Source organism: Silene latifolia, chromosome 1, assembly GCF_048544455.1.
Source record: "Silene latifolia isolate original U9 population chromosome 1, ASM4854445v1, whole genome shotgun sequence".
Classification (NCBI taxonomy): Eukaryota; Viridiplantae; Streptophyta; class Magnoliopsida; order Caryophyllales; family Caryophyllaceae; genus Silene; species Silene latifolia.
This window is the reverse complement of record NC_133526.1, coordinates 31463650-31485810: the sequence shown is the minus strand read 5'-3', so window position 1 is coordinate 31485810 and position 22161 is coordinate 31463650. Positions and strand designations below refer to the sequence as shown.

The 22161-nt window shown below is 35.0% G+C and overlaps 3 protein-coding genes across 3 annotated transcripts; 2 read left to right on the top strand and 1 right to left on the bottom strand.

Moving 5' to 3' along the window:
* The first annotated feature begins 474 nt into the window (after positions 1-474).
* LOC141602301 (lysine histidine transporter 1-like) lies at positions 475-2855 on the top strand. The gene is made up of 6 exons (XM_074422606.1): positions 475-723; positions 1099-1876; positions 1964-2069; positions 2164-2255; positions 2357-2425; positions 2525-2855. The coding sequence occupies exons 1-6, from the start codon at positions 548-550 to the stop codon at positions 2621-2623; spliced, it is 1320 nt and encodes a 439-aa protein (XP_074278707.1). The 5' UTR covers positions 475-547; the 3' UTR covers positions 2624-2855.
* A 2286-nt stretch (positions 2856-5141) lies between these two features.
* Positions 5142-11438, top strand: LOC141602289 (protein PLASTID TRANSCRIPTIONALLY ACTIVE 10). The gene is made up of 13 exons (XM_074422593.1): positions 5142-5602; positions 6328-6679; positions 6967-7026; positions 7120-7149; positions 7478-7551; positions 8091-8172; positions 8672-8745; positions 8887-8953; positions 9179-9271; positions 9775-9951; positions 10059-10109; positions 10259-10410; positions 10758-11438. The coding sequence occupies exons 1-13, from the start codon at positions 5223-5225 to the stop codon at positions 11206-11208; spliced, it is 2043 nt and encodes a 680-aa protein (XP_074278694.1). The 5' UTR covers positions 5142-5222; the 3' UTR covers positions 11209-11438.
* A 650-nt stretch (positions 11439-12088) lies between these two features.
* Positions 12089-17752, bottom strand: LOC141602294 (3-oxoacyl-[acyl-carrier-protein] reductase 4-like). The gene is made up of 11 exons (XM_074422599.1): positions 17429-17752; positions 15787-15929; positions 15115-15168; positions 14191-14271; positions 14044-14089; positions 13800-13894; positions 13687-13719; positions 13378-13512; positions 13170-13263; positions 12650-12732; positions 12089-12570 (listed from the first exon to the last, which is right to left on the bottom strand). Exons 1-11 carry the CDS (start codon positions 17586-17588, stop codon positions 12538-12540), a joined length of 957 nt encoding a protein of 318 aa, XP_074278700.1. The 5' UTR covers positions 17589-17752; the 3' UTR covers positions 12089-12537.
* Between the last annotated feature and the right edge of the window lie 4409 nt (positions 17753-22161).

Sequence of the window (22161 nt, the reverse complement as noted above, 5' to 3'; positions counted from 1 at the left end):
TGGATTTCTATTCTACTTATGAGTAATTTTCGTCTCTTGTTGGTCAGTAAACAAGATTGATTGCTGGCATTCAATCTGAACAATTATTTTACGTCTAAATTCGTATCCTCTTGACATTCTTTCCCTTCCTGGGTACTGGGTAGGAATCATTCATGAATTCGAGTCAGATAGCATCACAACAAAATTGTAGAGACATAAGCTGTGATTTTAGCTGGCATGCCGGTTTTATGTATGACTACTAGTAGGATTTAGCACATAAAAGGTTAAACATGGCATATTATTATTTCTATTATTAATTATTAATTTATTATAACTATTTTATTAGTAAATAGAAGTAATAATTAATATAATTATCAGAAATATAATCAAAATAGGAGTAAGAAATAGAGTTATAATAGGATTGGAAGACTAGTGGTAGTTGGGATTCACACGGTTTATGCAACCTTATAAATCTCCATAAATCGTGTGTCATGGGATAACAATTTATTTTACCTTCATTGTTGTATTTGTATTTTGCTGAGAGAAAGTAAAAAAATTCACAAGCATAATGGTGAATAATAATAATCAAGAGCCAACGGAAGAGGAGTTGAAAAAGATTAATGACTGGCTTCCGATCACGTCGAATCGGAACGGCAAGTGGTGGTATTCTGCTTTCCATAATGTCACTGCTATGGTTGGTGCCGGTGTCCTTGGCCTCCCTTATGCCATGTCTCAACTTGGATGGTACGTACTCTTTTCGCTTTCTTTCGCTTTCTTCTATGGATGTTTTGTTTTTTTAAGTTGCATGAGTTTTGAGTTATTCCGAAACAACTTCTTTATTAGGTGACGATATCTCAACTTGGTTGAATTCTTTCTCGTTTCGAATTCTTATTTTAGTGTTTTTTTTTTTTATATGTTGCATGAGTTTTGGGTAATTCGGAAACAGTTTTTTGTTAGTCTTGATGATTCTTGCATGATATTGTCAATACTTGTCACATACACTTGCGTTTTTGTTAAAGAACCTCGTAAAAATCAGGTCGCTCGTGTTTGTGTCGAGTAGATTCATCGAGTCTTAGGCCACTCACATACGGAGTAATATATTTGACATGATGTTTTCAGGGGTCCGGGAGTGACAATACTGGTATTATCATGGATAATAACACTGTACACACTGTGGCAAATGGTAGAGATGCATGAGATGGTGCCAGGGAAGAGGTTTGATCGATACCACGAGCTAGGGCAACACGCTTTTGGAGAAAAGCGTGGGCTTTGGATTGTGGTACCTCAACAGCTGTTGGTTGAGGTGGGTGTCAACATTGTTTATATGGTGACAGGAGGAAAGTCCCTGAAGAAATTTGCAGACATAGCTTTTCCTCACCATAAGCCGATGAAGCAGTCGTACTTTATCATGATATTTGGATCAGTTCACTTTGTTCTTTCAAATCTCCCAAGCTTTAACTCCATCACTATGGTATCTGTTGCTGCTGCTGTTATGTCCCTAAGTTATTCCTCTGCGGCTTGGATATCTTCGGCCATCAAGGGAACACAATCAGATGTGGTTTATAACATGAGATCAGCCAGCAAAGCAGGAAGCATATTCGGATTTCTGAGTGCATTAGGGGATGTCGCTTTTGCATACGCAGGTCACAATGTGGTGTTGGAGATTCAAGCAACGATCCCTTCAACTCCAGAACAGCCCTCGAAAAAGGCCATGTGGAAAGGATGTGTAATTGCCTATATTGTGGTAGCCTTGTGCTATTTCCCTGTTGCTCTTATCGGTTATTGGGTCTTTGGTGATGCTGTCGAGGATAACATCCTCATCTCCCTCGATAAACCAGCTTGGCTTATTGCTATTGCCAATCTCTTTGTCGTCATCCATGTCATCGGAAGTTATCAGGTAACCAATTACTCCAACATATGAATCTATTATTACTCGTATTTTATTTTATTTTTGGTTAAATTATTTATTTTTTGTATGGTGCAGATCTATGCAATTCCAGTTTTCGACATGATAGAATCATGGCTTGTAAAGGAAATGAAGTTCACCCCAAGTCGGATACTTCGTTTTGTAACTCGAATTTCCTATGTTGGTAAGCAATCAATTTCTACACATGATTTTGCAACAAAACATTTTAAACATGATAAAATCTTGAATGTCTATTTTTTTTTTTTCTGTGAATGTAGCCCTGACAATGCTATTGGCGATAATATTCCCGTTCTTTGGTGGACTTCTGAGCTTCTTTGGCGGATTTGCTTTCGCACCAACAACATACTATGTAAGGATCAACCATCATGTCTTTTATTACTTGCCATATAAGCTGTGTATATTTATTTGTCTTAGACGACTAATCTGCGTAACCTTGGTGTGAATTTGCAGTTACCTTGCATAATGTGGCTCACAATATACAAGCCTAAGAGATTCGGGTTATCTTGGTTTTGCAACTGGGTTAGTTCTTTTCCTTAAAACTTTTCAAATAACCGAGTCTAAGTCTCTAATACTTGGATCCGACTACTGTTGTTAACATTGTGATTTTGTCGATTACAGGCGTGCATCATTGTAGGCGTGGCGTTGACAATACTAGCACCAATTGGAGCATTGAGGGAGATAATAATACAATCAAAGAGCTACCAGTTCTTCTCTTGAAGACATTCATTCAAGTAGCACTGTGGATTTGTTGCTGACTTTTGGCACATTTAGTTAAAAAACATGTACAGTTACTGCTGCAGTACTAGTACTACTACTATAAGTATCAATTAGTAGTTCTAATGATATGTTTTTGGATTCGTTTTACATTTAGAACCGGTCGAGAAACTTGCTATAGTCTAGTACTCATGTGTTTGTATTTGAGTTTTATTGAACCACTTAAATTTGTTTATGCATTCAGAGTTGCAGTTTAGTTCATCTACCAAATATTATTTATTATTGACAACTATGACAAGTTTTGGCTTGAAAAAGTTCCTTGTGTTTTAACTTCTTCTTTTTTCCCGATCAAAGTTCACTTAAACTCACTGCCATTTGTAATCCGCGGGTGAAAAATAGAGTTTATTTGGAATTAAGTAATTTGCTTGTGGAAAGTGAGCGATGGAGTAATTATAACTTTCGAAAATGAAGACCTCAACTCATCAAGAGCCTATATCCTAACAACGTGAGCAAGCTCATAAAAAGCCTTATATTTAGGGTGGTTATAATGTCACTCGAAAATATTCTCTATCACTCTATATATTATACGTCATTGCTTTTTCATGTACACGTTTTACTCTTTTATGGACTTTTTTTCATAATTTTTCCATTACATACCCTTCCTTCAGAAAACAAGCAAAAAATTTCTCTCTTATTTTTTCTCTCTTCCTCCAACAAATTAATCAAAATCTAACCAAATTCATCAATTATAAACTTTATTCATACATTAAACAAATAATTAATCTAATTTTATCAACAATACATCAAATTTGATACTAAAATTAATTAACTAATTTCATATTCAATATTTCAATTAACCTAAATTTTATAATTAGGGTTTCATTCTAGAAGTGGTTGAGGGTGAGTATGGTGGACGACTGGGGTCGGCAACGGTGGTGGTAGGGGCGGCGGTCGGCGACGGTGGTGGTAGGGATGACGGTAGGAGATGCGGAGGGAGAAGTTATGGTGGGCGGAGGGTGGTTGTTTGTCCGGGTAAGAGAGGGAATGGTTTGTGGGGAAGGTGGGCAGGGGTAGGAGAGGTGGTCGGCGAAGGGAAGGTGGCAGACGGCGATGGTGTGACCGGAGGGGAGGTGGTAGGTGGTGGTTGGGTAACTGACAGTGGGGTGGTTGACTGTTGAAAAATGAAAAGAACTGGGGGAAACCAACAAAAAAAAAGGAAAGTTTTGATTGAGTATGTAAAGGGTAAAACGGTAAATATTGTCCATGAATGAGTAAATGTTGTACATGAATGAGCATAACCCATATTATATCACCTAACAAAAGTTACACAAATATATTAAAATACAGTATTACCCTTTCATATGCTAATTTTATTCTTTCACATACATTTTTTTATAAAATTTTCATATCATTACCCTTCTCATCAACCTTGTTCCCTCTCTTACAATCTAAACAAAGGGGGTGTTTGGCCAAACTTTCTAAGTGCTTTTCTAATAGTAAAAGTAGAAGCTGGGTCAAACACTATAATTTAGGGAGATAAAAAACTACACCAAATTGATGCTTCTGCTTCTACTTCTCCCAAAAACTCTTAGGATTATGGAAACTAAAAAAAAAAAAAACTAAAAAGCAGTAGTAGGCCAAACACATCAATTTGTTAAGAAACTACTTTTACAAAAGTTAGGCCAAACAACCACAACTTTTTCAAAAAGTAGTTTATGAAAAAACTCATTCTAGAAAGTAAAAGTTATTTCACATAAACTAGGTCAAACATCACCAAAATCCTCCCAACTTCTTCAATAATTCATCTTAATTTCTCATGTTCAACAACTAATTACTTATTTTAATCAGTACATAACTTTAATTTTATTTGATTTAAGTTAATTTGATTGTTATACAATACTCAGTATATTCTCCATTCTTGATTAATTAAATTTATTATTAATTTGGGTTTTTAATTGGGAAACGAGTGACTAATGGTTAGAATCAGAATGATTAGGAAGGAAATATGATTCTCAAACAATGACGAACAAAGTAATCGTATGCAAGAAAAAACAAACAGCTTCAAGCATAGCTTTACATTCACCAAATTTAACAGGGGCTAATGCTTATATAACAACATTTTGGATTGCACATTGGTTATAGTTCTTAATCAACGATGAAACACTTCTCAATCACAAAACCAATTGCTTCCTTGTTATACATGATTAGTCGTAGATCTCCAAAGAAGAATGGCACAAGTATTGACGCGTGAAGAGGGACAAGTAAGGTCGGCCAGAGGTAAAATCAATTGGGTAAAAGAGATGGTAAATAAAAATAACAAGCATAAAATCGTAAAAACACAATACCCTTAAAATAATGTTATACTAATATAATACGTTCTCTCTTTAACTTTTTACTGCCCTACATAAAATACATTTGAATTTTGACCCAATGAGACTCGAAAAAACACTAACTTTCAATTTAGGTCGGATTCGAGTTGGATAACATCACAAAGACGGTAATGTTATAAACTGTTAAAACCGAACTTTATCTTAAACCCCCACACTCTTAAAACTCACTCAACTCCATAACTTCCACCACACCATTGTTGTTCACCCAAAAAATGCAAGTTCTCCAAATAACCTCACAATTCCTCTCACTATCTCTTCTCCCTAAAACCCTTCTTCTTAAACCCAATTTCCACCTCAAACCCGATTTGAAACCCAGACCCGGATTACAACCCAAGTTATCTGCCCCAAAAGCTTTAGCATCGGATGAATTCCCTGTTGATGAGACATTCTTAGAGCAATACACTCCGAAAGACAATGAAACAGAAGACGAAGCCCGAAAGCGGAACTGGGTTGAACGTGGTTGGGCACCTTGGGAGGAGATTCTGTCTCCTGAGGCTCAGTTTGCTAGATATTCTCTTAATGAAGGTGAAGAAGTTCCTTTGAAGACTCCTGAAGCTATTGAGGCTTTTAAGATGCTTAAACCTAGTTACAGGTTTTGTGATTTTAAACTCGGGTTTTTATTGTGATTTTATTGGTTTTATTGCAATGCTACTGTTTTTAGAATGGATATGTGTAGCTTATAGAAATTAAAAGGTATAATTGTCACTAATGGAGCATTAATTCCTTAATTGTTTTAAAACTCAGGTTTTATGTGACTTTATCAGTTGAGCTAGCTAGCTAGAATCGCTTTTATTGCAAGTTTGCAATGCTACTATGTTAAAATGGATTTGTGTAGTTTAGAAATTGAAAGGTATAATTGTCACTAATGTAGTAAGTACTCCATTGTTGTGAAGCTCCGGCTTTATGTGACTTTATCAGTTGAGATAGTTGACATCGGTTATGTTACAGTGCTACTTTGTTAGGATGGATATGTGTAGCCTACAAGTTAAAAGGTAAAGTTGTTTCTATTGTTATCAAATTAACTATTTTCATTATTGTTATTTTTGATAAAGGTTGGAGCTTTTATATATGGTTAGAATATAAGGGTTTTAGTTGATCATGAAAAGCCGACAATATAAATGGGATGGATGGAGTAGGTAACTGAAATAGTGAAAATTGAATTATGTTAGATACTAAAACAATGCTAGGTAAGTCTTTAGGTAGTTTATGTGAATGAATAATTATGCATTCATTGGTTTTTGCAGCTTTGATTGTAGTAATTGTTTGGAGGGATTTGATTGATTTTGGTCTAATACGAGTTTTCTTGCCTTTGAGTAGGGAGAAGAAGAGGGAAGAAATGGGGTTGACTGAGGATGAGTGGGATGCCAAGCAATTTGACATTCAAGGGGAGATATTAGAACCCTTGGAGACAACTTGGGATGGCCCTTTGGTTGTTCGACATGTGGCACCTCGTGATTGGCCACCTCGTGGATGGGAGGTCGATAGGAAGGAGCTCGAGTTCATACGGGAAGGGCATAAGATGATGTCTGAGAGGGTTGATATTAAGGAGTTGGAAGGGGCGTGTAGAGAAAAAGAAGGAATGAGCTTGGATAGATATAGGACGTTTCTGAAGCAGTATCAGGAATGGGTTGAGCATAATAAAGATAGATTGGATGAAGAATCTTACGAGGTTGGCATCGTTTATCTTTTCACGTAGATGCTATTGGGTGATTTCAGTTCTCAAATTTCCAAAATTTTCGCTATTTAGTACACCAGATCAAATGTTTGTTTGTTTAGGTCTGAAATCCTTATGTACAGATATTGGATCTTGGTCGTAGCTTACTTTGTCCTGGTTGTATGCGGGACTCAGTCTTCTTACTTTATGAGAATTAGCAACGCCTTCCTTTTCCGTTATTGGTAATAAGCACTTTAAGCTCATATATATGCTGAAATCTTGGAATTTAATCTTGTATGCAGCATGATCAAGATTATCATCCTGGTAGACGGAAACGAGGCAGTGATTATAAGGAGGGAATGGTGTGCGCTTTATACCTAACTAATTTATTTTTCAATTTTCAGTATTCAATTATTCAAAGTGCCTTACTAATACTCTGTCTCTTGTACTTGTAGTACGAGCTGCCATTCTATTATCCTGGACAAGTAAGCTTCTCTCTACTTTTCCATCATTGAACTGTTTTCTATTCCCTGTACCAGCAAATATCGCTATAGTTGTCTCTTCTATACGGCCAATTTGGGCGGCAGTGTGCACTGTGAAGTCATATGTTAGTATTCTCTGGTCTTTGCTGATGATGAGCCTGGTGGTGAATGAGTGAAATCATGAACTGTGATTGTGTTTATATGTTCGCAATAGAAGATGAGTCGATGCAATTCATTTTATATTGTTCCTTGTATTTTTTAAATTTTGAAGGCTAATAGTTATGAGATTTGTATATTCTTAACATGACATTGCAGTGTTCATAAAATGCAGATCTGTGTTGGTAAAGTGACTACACTACATCTATATCAAGGGGCGTTTATCGACATTGGAGGAGTACATGAAGGGTAATTTATCATACTTTTTGGTCTTTTGATCATGTCATTGTTATGCATTTGCTATCCTTTTCCAAATCAGGCAAGTGAGGAAGAATTTAACAACACCGGAATATAATCCCTCAAAAGTTTTGCTAAAGTTCATGATTAGTCCTCACGTCTTCTTTTGGTCATGCATTAGATATACGAAGGCACATAGTCATTGTTATCATTGACAGTTCAGACGAAAACCAGAGATTTTTCCGTGTGTCTGATTATGCTTCTGATTGTAAAACAGGAGTTACTCATCTTGTTTTCCCCATTGACAATTACATAGCGGGTTTATTCTTGAGTGTTTGTCAAGCAATGAGACATCTGCACTCTATGTGATGTTTTTTGGCTGATAAATCAGTCAAACAGATGTTAAAACTAGATGTACTGTTCTACTGTCTGGTTTTTGTATACATTTGACTGACGGAATCTGGCTATCTACATCTACAATTACATTTGTTGCATACATGATTCCCATGACCGCTTTTTCTGTTACACTTATGTGCATTATCGATTTTTAGGTGGGTTCCTATAAAAGGCAATGATTGGTACTGGATTCGTCAGCATATAAAAGTTGGCATGCATGTTCTTGTTGAGGTTTTGGTGAGTAACTTCACCCAATAAATTTGGTCGCTCTCTGTTTAATTTCGAGGTTTGGTGATAAAATTCTGTGGATACAGTTAAAAGGGCCACCTCTGTCCCAACAAGAATGACATTATTTGAGTATTTGACTTTTGTTATCTTGTTTGGCAATCAATGACTTATTTTGTTTATATTTTTTGTAGAAATATATTACTTATGTTACTAATGGTGCTTGATTTCGTAAGGTAACCTAAAATGTAGACACGGTGATCAAATTTGACCATTATAAGTCGAATATTAGCAGTGTTTAGCCACTGTTTATAGGGGGGAGGATATGAAAAAGCAGTTAGGAAATGCAAAAAGCAACCTTTTACATAAACTATCTGAAATCATTACATATTCTGATTTTGAACTTTGAAGTCAGTGTACGGATTAAGGACATTTGCCAGTTTTATGCTAAGACGGATCCAATGCATTCTGATCAATATGGATGTAATTAACAGCTTGCTATTTATTTCAGGCGAAGAGAGATCCTTATCGGTTTCGATTTCCCCTCGAATTACGTTTTGTCGACCCTAATATAGATCATCTCATGTAAGTAGTTCAATGACAGTGACTGTCTTTCCTCTTCTGAAACTAATCCCCCTGGTGCTTGTAACTTAATTGCTCATTGATGCTACTATCATGAATGGATCTGATGCTCTTAACTCAAACCATTGATCTCCTTGATTGCAGTTTCAATCGGTTTGAATATCCTCCGATACTTCACCGTGAAGAGGACACTAATCCTGAAGAGCTACGAGTAAGTATAGAAGTTTGTATTATTTTGCTCCCTCTGAACCTGTTAATGCTTAATATTTGCATCAAGCTCTTGAAAACTATGTAGTGGCATTGTTAGGGAAGATGGCTTTTCAATTCATTTATTTTGAAATCAGGTCTGTAGATATTGTTTTCTTCGCCAAATTGGTAGTTTAAGGATAGATTGAGAGAACTTAGTTCTTTACCACCATATCGTCTATATTTTCAGCTGGACTGTAGAAGACCGCCTCTTCCCAGGAAGGATCCAGGCATCAAAATTGAAGAAGAGCCTTTGAAATCTGACCACCCATATGTTGACAAGGTAATCTAATCTCTATGACTACCTCGTGTTGCTACTTTCCATTCCGCTAAATTAGTACATATGCATGGTCATCCAGTTATGCTTATATTACAGTCAAGGTTGCCTTATTTCATATGAATATGCCACATCTGGTTTGATATATGCTCTTAAGAAAGTTCTGAATATATGGACTGTATCCTAAAAGCCTAAAATATTACGCTTGGATCGATTCACTACTGAATACTGATATTAATCACTAGCTAGCACGTATGGGTCTGGGTCTCTATTTAGCATACATAAAGATGGATCTCTGAACCATGGGTACACTATATGTCACACAAGGGAGCACACAACTAAGCTCAGATACTTATTTTCCCGCTGTCTTCCTCTTTAAACGTGTTTTCCCTTCTCTGAAGGACTGGCTTTTGTAGAAATGTTAGTTTCAGGCTTTCGGCTACCTCCTATTATGCAGTATGCACCATGTTAACTTCGGTCTTTATTAAATGTTCTTGGCATATATGAAGCTGTGGCAAATCCATGTCGCTGAGCAAATGATGGTGGATGATATCGAGGCGAACCCTGATAAATATAAAGGCAAGAAATTGTCAGAGCTGACTGATACTGAAGAGTTTGACGAGCAACACAGCGTGGAACACACCAAAGTCTATTACCAGAAATCATTGTTACCAAAAATGACTCTGGTTAGTCTGCATAATATTTATACAGGACAATAAATTTTAACTCTTGGTGTCGTTTATACGTACATGTCAAATTGTCAATAGTACTGATGAACTAATTTGGATGGCAGAAAACAAGTGTGAAAGAACTTGACCTGGAGTCTGCTTTCGCTGAACGTCAGGTTAAAAACTCGCATCTCTTTTGAGTTAATATCTACTTCCCAAGGCTTATTTAATGATCTTGTTTTACCGAAATCGTTTAGGATATTAGACCATCAGTTGCATAAACCTGAGCCAAGTCGTCATGTTTTTTTGCTTATACTATCTACAGCACCATAACAGACTTGAGAAGGAAGCAGAAGAACGAGGAGAGGAGTACAAAGTTGCCAAACTAAGAAGAAACATAGAAATGGACGAGTATGATTTAATCCACTGGCGTAGATCTTTTGAGGAAAGAGAAGCCTTGCTGCGAGACATTAGCTGGTATTTCATACTCGTTAAATCCACTATTTATATTCAGTGAGTCAGTGGCTAACTCGTACCTCTAGACCTAGCAGGTAATTTAAGAGGTGTTCGGATCATTTCGGGTATAGGTCAATATGGGGTTCAGGCCACATCAGGGTTACCAGTCGAGTCATTTAAGGTTTTTATTTCAAATGGGTGGATTCATTTTCGGTTTCGGGTCTGCTTCAGGTTTTTCATTTGGGTTTTGGGTTGGGTCGGTTTTTGCCAAGTCTAAAACTGACCATAGTAACATTATAAATGTTATGATCACCCTGATTTTTATACTAAGTGTTGGTTTCAGCTGACGCTTGCATCTTTGATTTCAGTCGTCAAGCTCTTGGACTACCATTGCAAGAACCCGGAAGATATGTTGATCCGGCTATTCTTGGTAAGGGTCAGTATGATCCTTCAAACCCCTTATACCGTTATGACTATTGGGGAGAGCCTAAGAACTCGGAAAAGAGTAAGCAAGAACGGTTGACAGATGCACACAACAAATCTATTGTGGGTAAGGGCCATGTTTGGTATGACATGTCATATGAAGAAGTAATTGAGCAAATGAAGGAAAGGAAAGCCAATGCGAAAGACAATGTGCAGAACAAGATAGATGAAGTGGAAACCCGACAGTATAATGAAGATGATGATAGTGATAGTGATAGTGATGACGAGTTTGACATTAGCATTCTTAGTGACACCAGTATTGAATATGATGCCCAACCTCATGTGAATGGAACCGAATCTTCTAGCATTTCGGATGAAGGTATGTTTGAAGATTAGTTTGCTAAAAAAGACATCGCGGTTCATTTTTTGTATAGGAAATCACTAGATTAGGTTGTTAAGAAAGGAGGAATAGAGTAACTAGAGAGGTAAAGTATTTCTGCTTTGATATATAGTATTATCAAATGTTTGTCTCCAAAGTTATAGGATTATTGTACGAACTAGAAATAAAATTTTGCATTATTGAAGATATTCGATATTAAGGCTTTGGTGTTGATGTATGGACGATATTTGAGAGCAAGGTGGGTGAATCTTTGAGAGAAGGAAGAACCTCCAAATTTACTTGTATGAAGTTGCTTTGATTTCCTATCCCAGTGCCAAAAAATCGATCTTTAACACAAATGCAAACATCAACAGTAGTATGTCAGGTCGTTTTCAGTTTTTTTTTTTTTTTTTTTGGTACGAATGAGGGGCAAAGTCCCAAGATTAATTGTTATTAGCTATTACACTAGGTATAGTATCCCCAAAAATATCCTCACGAAGGATAGTACGCAACTCATCTAAAGGGGTATTTAATTGCGTCAGAATAGTACTAGAATGAACTCCTCGATTTGCTAAACAATCAGCTGTTCTATTGGCTTCTCTATAAGTATGTTCCAGCTTGACCGTCCAATTATTCTTTTTGATTAGCTCTTTGCATCGTCTCACAATGAACTTCAAATTATTACTCACCAGTTAATTATCATTGATGATTTTGACACACGGGGAATTATCCATGTGTACTAGGAGCTTGGTAATACAAAGTGACTTTGCTCTTTCCAACCCGCAAAGAAGAGCTAGGGGTCGTTTTCAGATATAGGATGCAAGTATTGGGTATCAACCTTTGGTGACTACACCTCAGTTAGCGGACATCTACATAGAAATGTCTACAATTTACATATAAAGAAAAATCACACAAATGTACTCCATCACTCTTGAATTGAGCAATGTGTGATTATCCAAATTACACGGGTTAAATCCAGACGGAATTCGAAAGTAAAAACACAACAAAAGCATGAAAGAAATATTGAACATCGGTAAAAACTGTATACATAAGATCTAGGAGGAAAAGGTTTGGTTCGCAAAAAAAAAAAAAAAAAACACCAAAAAGATATTTTTGTTACGCAAAATCCGACTTCACAGTAAAAAGTAGTCATTGCACAACTTCTCAACTCTCTGTCTCCATCGAGTCTAGTAAAAGTATACTTGTGGATGAAATAGAAAAAGGCAGCCAAGTTTTCAATCTCAGTTAAATCCTCAAACAATCTCTATAACCAGCAAATCTACGTGTTCACAGACGAACATTGTGGCATCTCACTGGAAGAAGACCAAACATTGTGACTGACTCACTTACATGACCATACCCCCATCAATTGTTAAAACCTGCACTCAGGAAAAAAAAACATCAATATTTGTGGTTCGGCTAAAGTAAAGAGAGCCTAAATCTGAATTAGTGTGTTACCTGTCCAGTCATATAACCAGCCGCAGGGTTTAGTGCCAAAAATTCTACTAATCCGGCTACTTCCTCTGGTTGACCATATCGTCCTGTAAATGTTTACCGTAAACTGTCACCAGCTATTATAAATCTCTTCATAAAACCTCTGTTTGCTAGTCTCCTAAGACTCTCGGAAGCCCACTCTTGTGTGAGACCGTCTTAAAAGTGAGACCAAACCAAATGTGAGACAGTCTTAATGTCAGTCTCCTAATTCTCCCAGTACTCCAGTAGTCCAAGTCTTGTATGAAACTGTTCTAACGTGAGACTAACATAAAAACTCGCTAATATTTCATATTTCTCAGTTAATTATACAAATAGTTCGTTTAGTCTCATAGTGAAACAATCTAGATTCTAGTACATGAATTTGTGATCCCAACCCACATCACCTTCATCCAGCAGCCCAGAGAATGTGGCTATTTGAAATTAATTATATGCAGTCATAAAGCGACAAGTGTGCAAAGGAAATGTGCAGTTAATCTTCACTCACCCAGAGGAATGCTGGCTAGAATTTTCTTCTCGAGATCTTCACCAAGTTTGGCTGTCATGTCAGATGCAATAAACCCAGGAGCAATCGCATTAACCTGCTCAGGTTTACCTCGTTAGATGCATGGAAGACTAAGCTCACTTGATGCAAAAATTATCCAACAAAAATCAATTTGATAGTTAAAATGAATAGAAGGATCCAAACTACTTGCATTAATACTCCTGCTGGCATACTCCCGTGCAACAGATTTTGTGAAACCAATAACACCAGCTTTTGCAGCACTATAATTGGCTTGGCCAGCATTGCCAACTAAGCCAACCACTGATGCAATGTTAATAATTCGTCCCTGCATCAATAAATTGTGTGGCAATCAAACTTCTAATGATTTTAATCAACATAGCTATCTTCACAAAGTAATGGTCCTCACTTTTGAAACTACGACAACTAAATGCAATACAAAATTCACCCATTACTTCAGTATACTACTCCGCCATGAACATAACAAGGAATTAACAAGTACCTTTTTCTTCTTCATCATTATTTTTGCAGCAGCCTGAAACAAAATATAGATTCTTGAGCATCAAAACCAACCTAAACAATCAGTGAAGTTTACAGGTCGCAAATTGCACAAACCTGTGTGCAAAGAAACACCCCAGTGAGATTCAAGTCAATGACGTCTTGCCATTGGGATTTTTTCATCCTCATCAACAAGCCATCCCGTGTAATACCTAATTAAAAAGGAACATTAAGATTGTGGAGAAAAAGTACTCTCTAATTAGGCCATATCCTGCATACTTAGACATGGAGGTTGATGTATTGTTCAAGAGAAAAAAAGATTAGATGTAATGGTCAGAGATCCAGAAACAATGGCTCGAACCTGCATTATTCACTAAGATATCAACAGTTCCCCATGCATCCACTGCCTGCACAAAGATAGCAGCTAAGCCTCATAAAACAATATCTGATATCACTAAAAAAACATCTCTGGCAACTGAAACCAGTTTCCCGGGGAAAATAAGCTCACAGTTTTCATCATTGATTCTACATCCTCTTCTTTCGATACATCACCCCCAAACGTAAGAGCTTTTCCACCAAATGACTCAATCTGTCAAAATATTCCAAAAAATATCAAATCACTAGAGTACTAAAAAAATTTGGGTCTTAAGATCTCAGATGATTCGCCCACTTTAACTATAAACGAAATGATTCGTCACTCAAATTTTCTCAGATGACTCAGCTACAAGCTACAGTGAGCAGTATAAATGCTGTTTACAATATAATTCAGCAGATATAAACTTCAAGTGAAACATGTATTTCAATGAGCGAGAGTAGCTCTCTACAAAACTAAAACTAATGCCAAAGGTAACAAGAGACGAATAGAAAAGAAAAAAAATTAAAGTCATGGGGCATTACTGAGAGTATTTCGTTAGTTTGGCATGAAAATAGAAATGTGTTTCAAATTTGTTATTTTTCAGCTTGTCAAAAGGAAGAAATTAAGCTTTATCAGTTCAGAACTGGAGACGTCTGCACTTCAAATCGAGTCGTGAAAGGTTATATGGAAAACTGCCCAATTTACAAACAGAACTCTGTAATGAGCTGTTGTTTGACAAGTTAACTTAAATATGACCGTAGTCACTTTGTAAGTTTCAGAATATTGAGAAGTGGGTGAATTTTTTTTATATTTAAACAACTATTCTTCCCTTCCAAACAGGATGTCAGGGACTCAGAACTGCAAAGAGAGTAAGGCATTCCTTCGTCCAGCACAAAGACGCGCTGGAATAATAGGACCACCAAACCTTTTACATCCTTTTACATTCGAAAAATACGATTAAAGAGGAACTGGACCAGTGATTTAAGACAAAAACAAAGAGATTCTAGTATCTATGATGACCAACATTGGTGTTTGACTAAATATGTTTACTAAAAACCCAAAACACAAGGAAGTAACCTGATTTGATACTTCTTCAGCCTCCTTCGACGACCTTGCATAGTTTACCAGGACCTGCATCCATACAGCCAGTTCAATGTTTGTGGCAAACTAGATGCAAAAGACTTGTGCAGTGTTCATGTTTCAAGACCAAACAAGAAATGTAGAAGCAATAACCAATTATATTTGTATTCATTTCATTATATGGAGATTGTGTTTGTCTAACTCTTCTCGTTCATCTGGTAAGGTAAGCACAGAATAAGTAATTTATTCATGGGGACTTAGAAATTAGCCTCTTCGGAAGCTAGAAGCAAGATAAAGTACATTCTTGCACCTGGTGAGATTAGTAGCCACATCCTTATGTAGAACGTAGCTATGTTTTAGTAGTTATCAAGGTCAGAATTAAGAATAAACTAAAACTAACTACATTTTTTTCTCTACAATCAGCGCTATTAGGGAAAAAAAAAAATAGCTAGGTGCTCGTAGTTGCCTAGGTCAGAATTGTGGATACTGCAATAAATTAGTGTGTATTTTTGTTCTCCTTAAAAAAAGATTGCCATTATACAGTCAGACAGATTTAGATAATGAAAAATAAAACCCGCCCAAAGAAGGATCAGGGATTTAGCATATTACTGAGGTTGATCCAGAGCCACAACCAAAGGTACAAAAGACAGATCATTAATAAACACAAACCTTACAACCAGCCTTCCCCAATGCTAAAGCAACTGCTCTTCCAATACCCCTAGAAGCTCCTGTGACAATTACAACTGGGGATTCGACATTTTGTTGAGCACCAACAATAGCTTGTTCAGCAGCTGCAACTTGAGCTTTAATGCCTGTAAAATTACACAAAATAGTTCAAATCTCACGTTACCAGCTCAGAATCAGCCAAAACTTGAGAGGCACAAAAGTAAATTAACCCAAAACTTAGGGAAATAAAATGGAAATTTCCTCCAAGTTAATTGAATGATTCTGATGCAAGTTTTTCCTTTCCGAATCAGATAGATTCATATCTGATATCTCTATATAAAAATCAAAACAGTTAAGCATCCATTCTTACGCGTCCATCCTTGTTCTGAATAGCGAAGTTACCTTAGCAGAGCTTTTTTGCTGTATTTTTCGGCAATTGAAGATAATTTTTTTCAGTTTTCTGATTGCATGTGACGAATATAATACTGACAATGGAATAACAACCACCGCAAACCCAATGACAATAGTTAATTGGGACAAGTTCAGAATATAGAGAACCTTACACCTATTCAACAAAGGCAGTGGCTTCAATTGAATTTGAAAATTGAAAGAGCCTTCGCCACGAACTAGATACATAATCACTCTGGTAGCTTAGCCTCCTTTTTTTTTTTTACTAGTGATGGGATGATGAGCAATCAATAGCAAACAATGCACTTTCTTAACAAAAAGGCTAATCAGCTACATTACAAATTTTTTAAACATAATCTAACAAATATCAACCAATCACTAAACTCACTTTCACTCGATTACTAATAGTAAATGACATCCACTAATTGAAGTATTGAACACCTAGACATTAACAACACATACTCTTGCTAAATGACGTCAAAGGTTCAGTGTCTAATTACCTACTTTGTCTCAATTGTCAGGCTGACATAAACACTAGCTGAGAGATACACCAAGATATACACCATACTTTATTACCATTTTGCCCCGAAAAATTGTGAACTAATAAAAAGAAACATTGATACTTTGGAGGTGATCAGGAATCGAGGCGAAACCGCGCTTGATTAGATTCTTACTAGCAAGTTCCAATGTAGCATGAACACAATTATGACGTCGAAAAGTAACACTTCACGCTATTTGCAGGTAACTCTAAGTCTAAATTAACACATTTTTGCAATCGCGACATATTGAGCTGGGAATCAATTAATCAAACAAAGGTGCATCACTGCATCTATTAATCAATATGAACAAAGAGAATTACAATGTTACATTTCACACATTTGCAAATATATCGAGATTAACACAAATTCGCGACAAATTGAGATAAAAAATCAAACAAAGATGCATCTACTAAATGATATGAACAAAGATAATCATCAAAATGCAACGTTTCACGACATTTGCAAATACCTCAAACTAGCACAATTTCGTGACACATTGAGATAAAAAAACAAACGAACGTTCATCTACAAATCAATACGAACAAATAGAACCGCAACTAGAAACTCACAGAATCTAACTGTCAAACAAAAACAATATTTTCTTCTACTAAATTCGTATCAGTGCTTATGATCATACACAAATCCTTTAATTATAATAATAACAATAAAATTACTGATTACAGATTAAAGTTAATTACCAGAAGAATGATAGGAGGAGGTTAACGGTGTAAACTGAGAACGACGAAGAGAAGGAGAAGAAAAACGAAGGAATCGACGGCAGAGAGGAGACGCAAACGCGAAGTTGTCGAGTTTCGCGGCGGTTGTTACGGCGGCGGTGGCGGAAGTTACGGCGGCCATTATTGGGATTTGTGCCGAAGATTAGTTGAAGTTGTAGCAGGGTATGACTGTTGAGTAGCTACGAGAAGGAGTATATATGGTTTGATTGGAACTTGGAAGCTCCGTCAAGGACTTTTAGGTGATCCGCAACTAGACCTTCAAAACTGAACCAATTCAAATAATCCGACTTGTATACTATGAGTATCGACACCTTAAAAAAGAGTTGCCAAAAAAAAAAAAAAAAAAAAAAAAACACCTTCAAAAAAATAGAAACTTGACCCGTACTCCCCTATTTTACTACTAGAATAGGTGAATTTCCAAATTTTTCCGCCTAAAATTTTAGTATCTAGAATTAGGTTTACTAGTATGGGTGCCCAGCTTCGCCCGGGTTACCTCTATTTAGCATTAAATTATATTTTTAATTAACTAAAACTACTTTAAAATTGTACAATTTATAAATTTATTATTAATATATTTTTCTATGATACGGAGTATATCTTAAAATTACAATGAAATAAATTATGAGACAAATTCACTACTCCCGCAATTAATATTTTACTTAAATCGATTGTTTAGCTAATTGTTCATATATGCTTTCTTTTGTTCTTAGTATTGTTAATTTTATTACATTCGTTATTACTTTCACTACTTCCACCGTATTTATTGTTACGTAATTATTGTTACTTTCACTACTTGTACATAAATATTGATAATTTCACTACTCACGTTGTTACTTCTGTTACTTTCACTACTCCCGCTCGCTGCTAATATTGTTACTTTGACTATATCTAATGTTACTACAATTCATTTTTCATTACTAACAGAATTACTTTTACTATTTAAGCATCGAATGAGTGATTACTAACATATTACTATATCCAATTTTACTTCTAGTAATTTAATAAATATATTACATATATGCATTAAATATATTACATATATACATTAAATTAAGAGTAAATTAGATTTTACTCCCTTTTGAAACACGTTTTGCTAAAATTACTCCCTTTTAAAACCATTTCCTAAAATTACTCCCATAACTTCACCTCAGACAAGAAATTGCTCCCAAAACCCAACTCAGGCCTAATATTCCGTCTTTTTTTGAATTTTTCCGCCTTTTCTCTATTTTCATGACCAATTTGCCCCTGAAATCCCTTCACCTTTATGTATCGATTTCCTGTGCACACGCCTCCGTGGTTGTTGTGCCGCCTTACAGCCGTCATCCACCTCGTGCCCTGTACAATCCAACCGCCGCCTCTTTTCCGCCAGTCACCCTCCCTCCTTCCTCACTCATTCTATTGACTTTTGATAAGGCCGCTACAATCTTACCTCCGTTTCGATTATATCTCCAATCATATGATATGCGGGACCATTGAATTTCTGAAACTCGAAAGCAATCTTCTTTGTAGCACTAAGAGACTGAACTTTTGGGCAAAACCCATCAACAATGTCAACAAAGTTGACGGAAAATTCAGATTTTGCTGATATGCGGGACCATTGAACTTCTGAAACTCGAAAACAATCTTTATAGCACTAAGAGACTGATCTTTTGGGCAAAACTCATCAACAATGTCCCCAAAGTTGACGGAAAATTTCAGATTTTGTGTCATTCGATTTCTGAACTGCTATTAATAACACCATCCATTCGTTTTCTCTGAGTGGGAAATCGTTGTAGTTCATTAACTAGACAACGATGGTGGGTGACGTTGAGCAGCGTGCGTAGTAGGTGACAGCAAGCCTTTTGGTGGGTGACGATGAGCGGCGTAGTGGGTGATGTGAGGATGAGAAAGGAATAAAACATGGTGAAGGGATTTCATGGGCAAACTGGTCATAAATTCAAAAAAATACGGAATATTAGGCCTGAGTTGGGTTTTGGGAGCAATTTCTTGCCTGAGGTAAAGATATGGGAGTAATTTTAGCAAATCGTTTTAAAAGGGAGTAATTTTAGCAAAACGTGTTTCAAAAGGGAGTAAAATCTAATTTACTCTTAAATTAATCAAATCGAAATAATTATGGAATATTATATTTTTTGGAAATCTATCTTGATTTATTTACATTTTAATAGTTTCCAAAATATAATATACTTATATTATTTTTGTTTATGTTAAAGTATTAACATATTTATTTTAATAGTTTCCATAAGTGGGGCATGTTTATTTTAAGAAAAATCACCATGTTTCGGTGTTCTCTAAATTCTTCAACCAAAACTATATAATATTTACATTGAAGTCCCTTGTTTTGGTCCATCGCACAATGTTATTGATTTAAAACTATATAATGTGCATGGCTTCGCCCGGACTACCTCTACTTACCATTAAATTATTATTTTTTCATTAAATAAAATTACTTAAAAGTTGCATAACCCATAAATTTATCATTAATATATAATTCTATGACATATCCTAAAATCCTAAAATTATGATGAAATAAATTTTGAGACAAATTCACTATTTTTTCTATTAATACTGGTGTAGATCATCGTGCTACAGCATGGTATTTTTTAGTTTTGTTTTATAAAGAGACATTCTCATTATATTAATTGTACCTTTAATATTATAATGTACTAATATAATCTTAGTAAGAGGTAGAAAATGAAAATTTATTACCATCAAAAGACACTTTAAGTTAAGTTATTTTTGTCTTAAACCATTTTTACTTTACTATAAAAATTAACTCTATAATGTTATATCATTGCATAAAACTAATTTATGACATTAAATTACAATTAAGTGATGTAAAAATGTAAAATCTAAATAAAATGCGTATAAACCTTATAACAATAAGAGGTAAAAACAGTATACCACTCACTTAAAAAGACGATTTACGAATAATTAGACTAATATTTTTTTATTTTTAATTAAAAAAAACATAAAAATTGTTGCGTCCTTTAAAATATACACCATATTTAGTGTGTAAACGATGAAGGGTAATATAAGAAACAGATTTACGTAATTTTAGGGTGTAAGTGATGACAATAATTATGTTAAAGACTCCATAAGAAGCAGGTTTGCGTAATTTTAGAGTATAACTGATGAAAAATAATATTTATGTAAATGGAAATGATTGCATAAAAAATTATGGATTTCAGTGAAAAAATCATAAATATGAATCCCATATTTACTAAATGAATAGGCCAATCTACGTTTTTTCCCGCCTAAAATATTATCTTCTAATTGGGCTTTTAATTTTTGCATTCTACTATGGGCTAAGTCTAATGTAAAAAAATGATTCCAAAAAAATATTATGTATAACGTTCTATTCTACTATGTGCTAAATGTAGGATCATATAAATGACCTTACCCAAAAATAACATAAAATTTGATTGCTACATATATTATTTGATTATATTGCCAGAAAATGTAGATCATATATTATATTATTTGATTGCCAGGATAATGATTTCAGCAAAATATAACTTATTATCTTGCCCAAGGATGATTATTTGATTGCATATATTATTCTGCAAATTATAGTTGCTGAAGTCATTATAATTACGATAAGATATCAGAAAATGTAGATCATATCAATGATCTTGCCCAAAAATAACGTAAAATTTGATTGCCAAAAAATAAGTATAAAATCTTCAATCATTGCAAAAAAAAAAAGAATATGCCGTCAATCATTGCTATATTGCTACAAGTAAAAAATGCTCGATCATTGCCAAAAATTTGGGTTCATATATTACAAATCTCGAAATATATCTTTCACTAATCGAAATATATAAAATCATTGCCAAAAAGAATATACCGTCAATCATGCCAAATATTGCACGTCAGATAATATATCTTCAAAAAACATCTTCAAATTACCATTACTCATAAGATCATCCCCTATATACTAAAAGAATAGGAAAAGCTTCAAGTTTTCCCGCCTAAAACACATTTTCTATTTTGATAAAATCTCTTATTTACTTTCTTATTTTGATATAATCCCTTATTTAAAATTTGTCTCTAAGATTTTTGTGATAAAAAATTCGTTCTTTGTATGCTAAATCGTACCTAAAAGATATGCTAATAAAAAATTTATAAAAAATTTCATTAATTTTGTTTAAAAATATACACATTTCATGATATTACTCAATTTTTTTGATTAGTTTTATAGTTAATTTTTTTTTTCTAAAAATAAACTCTATAAATACCGCGCATTCATTGCGCGGGATCTAAACTAGTTTTAATTAAAAAGATTAGAGTTTAATTAAAAGAATATATTAATTGAAAAGATAATAATGTAATGAATTTTTTTTACTTGTTACCTTATTTAGTTAGATGCCTTTTGGAGGGAAAACTAAGAGAATTTTTATTCTCTTAATAGTAGGGGATTTTACTCTTATTAATGAAACAATAGTAATAACATTAGGTTATTTCACTACTTGCCCGTAATCATTGTTACTTTCACTACTTTCGTCATAATTATTGTTACTGTCACTACTGCCGCATTAATATTGATAATTTCACTACTCCCGCCGTAATTATTGTTACTTTCACTATTACCGCATTAATATTAATTATTTCACTACTCTCATTGTTATTTCTACCACTTTCACTAATCTCGCTGATAATATTGTTACTTTTACTATTCAAATGAGTGAGATATC

Excerpts from the sequence above, each read along its gene's own strand:
- LOC141602301 (XM_074422606.1), top strand. The coding sequence starts at position 548 with ATGGTGAATAATAATAATCAAGAGCCAACGGAAGAGGAGTTGAAAAAG. Across the intron at positions 1,877-1,963 it reads ATGTCATCGGAAGTTATCAG|ATCTATGCAATTCCAGTTTT; the intron begins GTAACCAATTAC and ends TGTATGGTGCAG. Across the intron at positions 2,426-2,524 it reads TATCTTGGTTTTGCAACTGG|GCGTGCATCATTGTAGGCGT; the intron begins GTTAGTTCTTTT and ends TGTCGATTACAG.
- LOC141602294 (XM_074422599.1), bottom strand. The coding sequence starts at position 17,588 with ATGGCCGCCGTAACTTCCGCCACCGCCGCCGTAACAACCGCCGCGAAA. Across the intron at positions 13,720-13,799 it reads GGGTGTTTCTTTGCACACAG|GCTGCTGCAAAAATAATGAT; the intron begins GTTTGTGCAATT and ends ATTTTGTTTCAG. Across the intron at positions 13,264-13,377 it reads ATGCCAGCAGGAGTATTAAT|GTTAATGCGATTGCTCCTGG; the intron begins GCAAGTAGTTTG and ends AAACCTGAGCAG.
- LOC141602289 (XM_074422593.1), top strand. The coding sequence starts at position 5,223 with ATGCAAGTTCTCCAAATAACCTCACAATTCCTCTCACTATCTCTTCTC. Across the intron at positions 8,173-8,671 it reads ATGTTCTTGTTGAGGTTTTG|GCGAAGAGAGATCCTTATCG; the intron begins GTGAGTAACTTC and ends TATTTATTTCAG. Across the intron at positions 8,954-9,178 it reads CTAATCCTGAAGAGCTACGA|CTGGACTGTAGAAGACCGCC; the intron begins GTAAGTATAGAA and ends CTATATTTTCAG.